The 7,940-nt window shown below is 41.7% G+C and overlaps 1 protein-coding gene across 1 annotated transcript; it reads right to left on the bottom strand.

Moving 5' to 3' along the window:
* Window positions 1-13: 13 nt before the first annotated feature.
* si:ch73-261i21.5 (zona pellucida-like domain-containing protein 1) lies at window positions 14-7,485 on the bottom strand. The gene is made up of 11 exons (XM_041893776.1): window positions 7,324-7,485; window positions 6,784-6,948; window positions 5,822-6,048; window positions 5,432-5,616; window positions 4,900-4,972; window positions 4,481-4,578; window positions 4,131-4,211; window positions 2,178-2,349; window positions 1,177-1,285; window positions 924-950; window positions 14-724 (listed from the first exon to the last, which is right to left on the bottom strand). Exons 2-11 carry the CDS (start codon window positions 6,875-6,877, stop codon window positions 555-557), a joined length of 1,236 nt encoding a protein of 411 aa, XP_041749710.1. The 5' UTR covers window positions 6,878-6,948; window positions 7,324-7,485; the 3' UTR covers window positions 14-554.
* Between the last annotated feature and the right edge of the window lie 455 nt (window positions 7,486-7,940).

The following is a 7,940-nucleotide window of genomic DNA, read 5'->3' on the forward strand; positions in this document are numbered from 1 at the left end:
TGCGTGCATAATTTATATTTTTTTGTGTATGGGTGGTCCCGGGGATCGAACCCACTACCTTGGCGTTACAAGCGCCGTGCTCTACCACCTTATTATGATGATAATACTAGATATTTATACTTCACCTTGCTCCAAGACAAAGACGATAGCCCTTAATACCAATACCAGACTTTAAATGCCGTAAAATGGAAAGAAACTATTTAAACATGCAGTGCTATATGTGCAGGTTAAACAGATATATTCATATGGATAAGTGATTTTATTTCTGCCTGATATTTGCCAGTCATCTTTGGACTTTCAGAACATTACTTCCTCTTCACTGGCTAGTAGACATGTTTAGACCAGCCATTGTTACAACACTAAAAGTGAAATCCTTTCCCATGTGCTATTTCCTTGAATTACTGGGTGGATGAACGCAATATGGTCAACTAGTAATTAAGTTATTTCCAAATTGCACTGAGCCACCTACTCCTTTAGGTCAGTGAGCATTAGAACGAGGACATGGGAGAGGAAACCACCTTAAGAGTATCATGGCAAAGCCTTCCCCTAAAAACTCACTCTTGTGTAGGGTAGAGCATTCTCTTCTCCATGGCCCCAATGGTCCTTGGCACAACGATCCAGTACGCAATGAAGGCTACCATGGAGATAGAGAGAGCACCAAAGATCCCTGCTGCTATGGCAACACCCTGCAAGGATCTGTGTTTTCCACCCAACTGCTCGGCAACTGCAAAGAGGACACAGGTTCAGAGAAAATACTTCACAAAGACTGTTTCTAGACAAAACTTTTGTAATATGATATATCCTTTGAAATTCAAATATGAAGTACTTAATATAGGGAAATGGCTGCCGTGTCTATATGTATAATAGAGTATGTGCATTTCATGTAGATATATCAATCGTTGTGATGAAAAGTAGATGCATACCTTCAGATACAATTCCGACAGTATCACCTGCATAAGAAATAAAAGGAAGTTCTGCGTTCATAACATGAAAACCCCCTCAACCAAAACGGCATTACTGTTATATGAACGTGCAAATGTAATCAGTAAAGTGTTGCTGTGCCTTCAATATCTTTTAATCATTTTAGTCATTATTGCTGATGGGTCATTGAATGTTGAAGCACAGAGGAATGCTGATGTGAATGATGGTCATAAACGGTCAATGGTTGTTGCTCACTGTTGTCCACTTGGGTGCGGATGGGGCCGGAGCTGACCGTGGCTGTGTCGGTCACAGACGTGTCCTGGACCTCCCGCTTCCTCCTTGAGCTGATGATGTCCGTGCAGTTCTGAGGAGAAAAGGGAGAAGAGGGGTGGTTGGAACAGCTTTCTTACACAAGGTCATAGGTCATTGCAAGCATCATCTACTGTATGTTGCTCCATTGTTTGTCTTGTCCACTCATTGGTATGAAGGTATTTGTATGCACATCCCCTAAGTCCCGTTTATACCTGCCCCTAACATGCATTTTTCGTCCTCATCTTGTCCTGATCTTGACCTAATCTTGTCTGTTTACACTTATAAGATCTGATCACAATCAGATCACAATGCGTATTTTAATCGTCTTCACCTGTCTAGAAATGTGGGCACAATCAGAATGTGTACCAGATCAGGATAAAGGTTGCATATCAGAACCAGGTATAAACGTGGCTACAGAGAGAGATGGCGGCCCATGTTACAGGCCGCCTACATAGTCAGGCATGTGCACAGATAGGGCTCTACCTGTCCAGAGCACATGCACCTTTGCCCTTCCAGTCTCTAAAGTAACCTTTTGTTTTGGGTTTTAAATTTTTTTTTGGTATACAGTTTTTGTCATTGTTGTTCTGAACCCACTGCCCGCAAGTCGTCTTTAAATTTGCGTTAAATATGTGTCATTTAATTAGCCATTAAGATGTGGCCATTTATTTTATGGAACTAAATAATCAAAGTCACAATCGCTCAATGAGTATGTGACCGTGATTTTTTGTTTAAGCTCCTGCCCCCCAAAAATGTCTGTACATAGTGCCCCAAATCTCACAACGCCTGGATAGGTGTTTAATGTGCCAGTAGCCACATCTGATCATGCAATCTAACGCCCGACTGCAATGACGTGGCATTCAATTGTTGGTTAATTGGTGCAGCACAACTGCTTTGCAGATGGGCTGGAATGTGGCTACAACGTCCGCACAGGAGCAGCGACAGACCTGGTGCAGGGAGGTGCAGACGGACCTCTCACAGAGTCTGGTAGAGCAGTGCAGGTAGAAAGTGGACAGCGTCCTGTTCTTGTGCTGGACAAAGCGGAAGGCCTCGAACGAGAAACGTGCTTCCTGCTGTTGCCCATTCACCCCCATCACCGTCTGGCCATCCCGGTTACACCTGTCAAGGAAAAAACTAGGTGATCTTGATAACTTGATAATTAATAAATAGCAAGAATGTAGCTGCAACTGAGTTTCTAGTCTTTTCCCCATCTACTGTATGTATATGTACATACATGTACAGTACCAGTCAAAAGTTTGGACACACCTACTCATTCAATGTTTTTTCTTTACATTGTAAAATAATAGTGAAGATGTCAAAACTATGAAATAACACATATGGAATCATGTAGTAACCAATAAAGTGTTAAACAAATCAAAATACATTTGATATTTTTCAAATAGCCACCCTTTGCCTTGATGACAGCTTTGCATACTCTTGGCATTCTCTCAACCAGCTTCACCTGGAATGCTTTTCCAACAGTCTTGAAGGAGTTCCCACATATGCTGAGCACTTGTTGGCTGCTTTTCCTTCACTCCGCTGTCTGACTCATCCCAAACCATCTCAATTGGGTTGAGGTCGGGGGATTGTGGAGGCCAGGTCATCTGATGTAGAACTCCATCACTCTCCTTCTTGGTAAAATAGCCCTTACACAGCCTGGAGGTGTGTTGGGTCATTGTCCTGTTGAAAAACAAATGATAGTCCCACTAAGCCCAAACCAGATGGGATGGCGTATCGCTGCAGAATATTGTGGTAGCCATGCTGGTTAAGTGTGCCTTGAATTCTAAATAAATCACAGACAGTGTCCTCCATGCTTTATGGTGGGAACTACACATGCAGAGATCATCCGTTCACCTACTCTGCGTCTCACAAAGACACGGCGGTTGGAACCAAAAATATCAAATTTGGACTCCAGACCAAAGGACATATTTCCACCGGTCTTATGTCCATTGCTCGTGTTTCTTAGCCCAAGCAGGTCTCTTCTTCTTATTGGTGTTCTTTAGTAGTGGTTTCTTTGCAGCAATTCGACCATGAAAGCCTGATTCACACAGTCCCCTCTGAACAGTTGATGTTGAGATGTGTCTGTGAATCATTTATTTGGGCTGCAATTTCTGAGGCTGGTAACTCTAATGAACTTATCCTCTGCAGCAGAGCTAAATCTGGGTCTTCCATTCCTGTGGCGGTCCTCTTGAGAGCCCGTTTCATCATAGCGCTTGATGGTTTTTGCAACTGCACTTGAAGAAATTTTTTAAGTTCTTGACATTTTCTGTATTGACTGACCTTCATGTCTTAAAGTAATGATGGACTGTTGTTTCTCTTTGCTTATTTGAGCTGTTCTTGCCATAATATGGACTTGGTCTTTTACCAAATAGGGCTATGTTCTGTATACCCCCCTTGCCTTGTCACAACACAACTGATTGGCTCAAAAGCATTAAGAAGGAAAGAAATTCCACAAATTAACTTTTATGAAGGCACACCTGTTAATTGAAATGCATTCCAGGTGACTACCTCATGAAGCTGGTTGAGAGAATGCCAAGAGTGTGCAAAGCTGTCATCAAGGCAAAGGGTGGCTATTTGAAGAATCTCAAATATAAAATATATTTTGATTTGTTTAACACTTTTTTGGTTACTACATCATTCCATGTATTTTTTCATAGTTTTGATGTCTTCACTATTATTCTGCAATGTAAAAAATAGTACAAATAAAGAAAAACCATTGAATGAGTAGGTGTGTCCAAACTTTTGACTGGTAGTGTATGTAAATGTTGTGTCCTATAGGATATCTGAATATCTTAGTAATCTAATTATTCCCTGAAAGTGGAGCTTTGTGTCATTGTGTGACTGACAGCGTGTCCCAAAGGAGTAGGCTCGCACTGTTTCGGCTGGGCTGTCTCACTTACCCAACAAAGAGGTCATAATAAGTGCTGTTGACGGGGTAGGGACTGGTTGTGGCAAAGCATCTGTCCAACAACACATTGAACCTAGAAATGATGGAAAAGAGAAGAATTGTTGGTGAAAATGTCTGTCTTTCTTTTCTTTCATGTGAAATATAAATGACTACCAGTATGTTTTTTCACTTTCGTGAAACAGATAGTTCCGGCCACGTAATCTGATTGGACGAGATGCGTTAGCCGCTCCGCGTTGGCCCGAACAACACCCTTTAACTGTGACTATATTCACAATATAGCACGGCCTTATTGCTTCAAACTCCATGTTTTCTTAAATCCAGATTTTGCTGCTGTACTCGTACCTTCCAGTGAGATTTGTGGCCTTGACCTCCACAAAGATGCGTGTCTTCAATGTCAAGCCTCCCTCAGGGACCTTGAGCTGGGTTGTGTAGAACCTGTCCTTGGAGCCAATCGGAACAAGAGGGGGAAGACTGTCATTTGGGATCATTCAAGCATTCACAAGCACATTGGTCCTTTCAATATAGTTTAATGAAATGATGAACATTCATTCCAGAAATACTGGAGGAAATCAGAACGTAAAAATAATACAAACATTTTTTGTGTGTTATTCCCTCCAGATCTATTTGGAAACTGCTATAGTTGTGCTAACACATTTTATTTTCTCCATGTGTACACTAAATATTCTTATCTACAATTAGTGATTACATCTCACTTCCTTCTCCTCTGTCATAGAAAATGTATCATAGAAACACATCATTACCGAGTAGAGCGTCATACTCAGGGTACTGATGAAACTCCCATTGCTGTCTTTGACTGCTAGGCTCACCCCAGACCTGTTTGTAAAAAACAAATTGTCTGTCTGTTAGCTACTATCAATTGTCATGAGAAAAACTGCAGCGTATCACCATCCAGGTCAACATATGATACATCGTATGATTCAACCCAGGCTGAAACCTGAAACAGTTGTAATACAAAACTCAGGAGCATTAGCCCACCCGCCATAACCAACTATGATAACTCCATACTTGCAAACACCACGTCACTGCTATTGTCAGGTTTGAGGTTGTTTTTATTTCAACTTGGTTCAGTTCCAGTTCGCATAAAACAATACTCCAATATCAATGTTATTGCAATCTTGTTATTTGTATTTGTTTTGGCATGAATCTGCCTCCATTTGATAACTTTCCATTGAGGGTTTTACTATTGAGGAAGTCCTTCCCTGAATTGATTGAGTTCAGATGAATTGGTTATCATGAGTGAACCTAAGAGAAAAGGTGGCCGGGGTTACTCACACGCTCATCTCAGTGTTGTTGACCAAATACTGGAGTGGATAGCGGCAGGAGAATTTGTAAATCATTTCCTGGCGGTAGGTGATGGTTCCCGCGCTGGGGTCCAGAGAGTTGATCATGCCCGAGATGTTGACAAACTGAATGCTGGAGAAGTCCGCAAAGAGTCCAGAACCCACCTCCTGAGTGATCTGTGTGAGAGTGAGAGAGTGAGAGAGAGAGAGAGAGAGAGAGAGAGAGAGAGATTCCGTCTAAGGGGTCACATGTTACTAGGTTCAGGGTCAAATCCATCTACCCAGAGTTGAAGCAACATCTTCTCGTGTCAACCACCAAATGTCTCCTCTACGGTCAGTATGATACCATATAAATATAATTACTAGAACGAACTAGAATTACCTTCATTTTGTTGTTGCAGGCGGACACCGCCTCCTCTGTGATGGAGAAGTTGTATTTCAGAACGGGCGGGTTGACAGTCCAATCGGGTGTCCCCCGGCACTCTCCCTTGAAGTACTGAGCGTTGAGGGACATCAGTGTTTCATTGTATCCACCGAAGTAGACGGGACATAGTAAGATATGGAGCTCCATGCTTTTCGTGCCACAGTAGACGTTAATGTCAGTGTTGGCTAGGGGAACAACAGGTCATACATTACCACAGTAGACGTCAATGTCAGTGTTGGCTAAGGGGACAATAGGTCACACACTACCACAGTAGATGTCGATGTCAATGTTGGCTGAGGGGACAACAGGTCACACGTTAGTCTACCAAAAATTTATTGACTTTTTGACGAGCTGCATATTTTCCCAAATCCAATGCAACCCCTACATCCGACTTATCCCTTCACTTGTAGATCAAAACGTTGTAATTGACCTGGCAACTGGGAGGGCTGCTGGTTTCAGATCATGGCTACCATCCACTACTGTTCTGCCCACTTAACTCCTACAGTAGGTATAGGCACTCTGTTTACTACAAGAAAGGCAAGCATATCCAAAGGGGCATTTGGGTACAATATTTAATATTTCTACAGTACATTTGTCTTCCCAGTATCTCATGAGTGTGCATTACCAAATTTTCACTGCCTTTAAACTACGTAAACATGTTTACCTGACACCTGCGATCATGCAGCACATCTTTCATACACTGCAAAGATGCATGACATCAGATGTGGCCTTGATCTATTTCCCATTGCCCACATATAGACCTCACTCAAAAAACCAAGTCCCCTCAAACTGTTGGGTGGCCCCAACTGACTCTTATTAGGTTGCAAAGAAGGAAAGGTGAGAAAGTGGGAGGGGGACAGGAAAGGAAAGGTGTGAGACAGGTGGGGAGGAATTGGAATTTGGGCTGCAGCTCCACTGACCTGGCTCTCTGAATGTAGGGTGTGTGCTGCAGTAGTCATTCTGAGCCTGGATGAGAGGAATCAGAGCAAGCTGATACAGGAGGGCCCGCCACATTGTCTTCAAACCAGAGGAGGGGGAAACCCAGATATCAGGATCTCTCTCTGAATTGCTTTTGCAAGGCCAATCTGACAGGTGAAATGTTAAATATTTTAACGTTAATATAAAGTTTATAGCTTTGCATTCAAATTGTTAAATTTTTTGTCATTGTGAAGAGAATTTGACAAATATAATTAATTCCGGTAGGAAATATAAATGTAAAAGATTTAATCACAAAATGAAGAAAAGCAAAGGTACATTTATAGTGAATGGAGTTATGTGATAACTACGTACATGTAAGTACCCTATATGTTCTTTGTTATTAGTCATCCTTTAATTAACCAGGTGAGTCCAAATGAGCTATTCATGTATTTTTCAATTGAGCCCTGAAACTACAGTAATTTCTCTTCCTATTCCTCCCTGTTGTATTGTTAACAATCGGAATTGAGAAAAATTGAAATTACCTTATGTGGTTGTGATGTATCTTCCCTCTCCTCTCTCCTCTCTTTTGGTCTCTCTTTCTTATTCTCTTTCTCCCTTCATGAATCACGACTATTTATACTAGCCTCCTTTCCAGCGAATGGGTGTGAAAGAGGGCAACCGGAAACAAAACAGGTGGCTGGGAGAAGAAAAGGGAATGCCAAGAGAGCAATGTGAGCAGCTTAAACACCACTGGTGACTGCTTTGTCTTCAGGATCATCTGACACATCCCTGGAACACAATAACCTTTTATATTTGGTGGAGGTCTCTATGTTCTCCAGCTCTACATTGAGATGTGATTTATTGTGATGATGATGACATAGGCTGGTTAAAAAAGTTTGTCATCCCCCAAAATCAAATCTGAAATACTGTACAGTAGCATGCTGTAATCACAGAATCTAAACACTAAGCCTATAGGAGCATTTATAATGCAGTATGAGCTATGCATAATGCATTATTCACAACATAGGCGCTACAAACTGCTCATAAACATCTGTGACTACATTTATAGTGCATTATGAACAAGGCTGTGGCTATATAGAGCATTTAATATAGGACTTTATAACACTTTGCCTGCTCTTAATGCTTTATGAATGTAGTT

This window comes from Coregonus clupeaformis, chromosome 13, assembly GCF_020615455.1.
Source record: "Coregonus clupeaformis isolate EN_2021a chromosome 13, ASM2061545v1, whole genome shotgun sequence".
Taxonomy (NCBI): Eukaryota; Metazoa; Chordata; class Actinopteri; order Salmoniformes; family Salmonidae; genus Coregonus; species Coregonus clupeaformis.

Bases quoted from the DNA above. Each gene is read 5' to 3' on its own strand.
- si:ch73-261i21.5 (XM_041893776.1), bottom strand. From the start codon at position 6,877: ATGTGGCGGGCCCTCCTGTATCAGCTTGCTCTGATTCCTCTCATCCAG. The intron at 4,973-5,431 runs GTGAGTAACCCC...TTTTACAAACAG, and splicing joins AACAACACTGAGATGAGCGT to GTCTGGGGTGAGCCTAGCAG. The intron at 4,212-4,480 runs GTACGAGTACAG...CATCATTTCTAG, and splicing joins GCCACAAATCTCACTGGAAG to GTTCAATGTGTTGTTGGACA.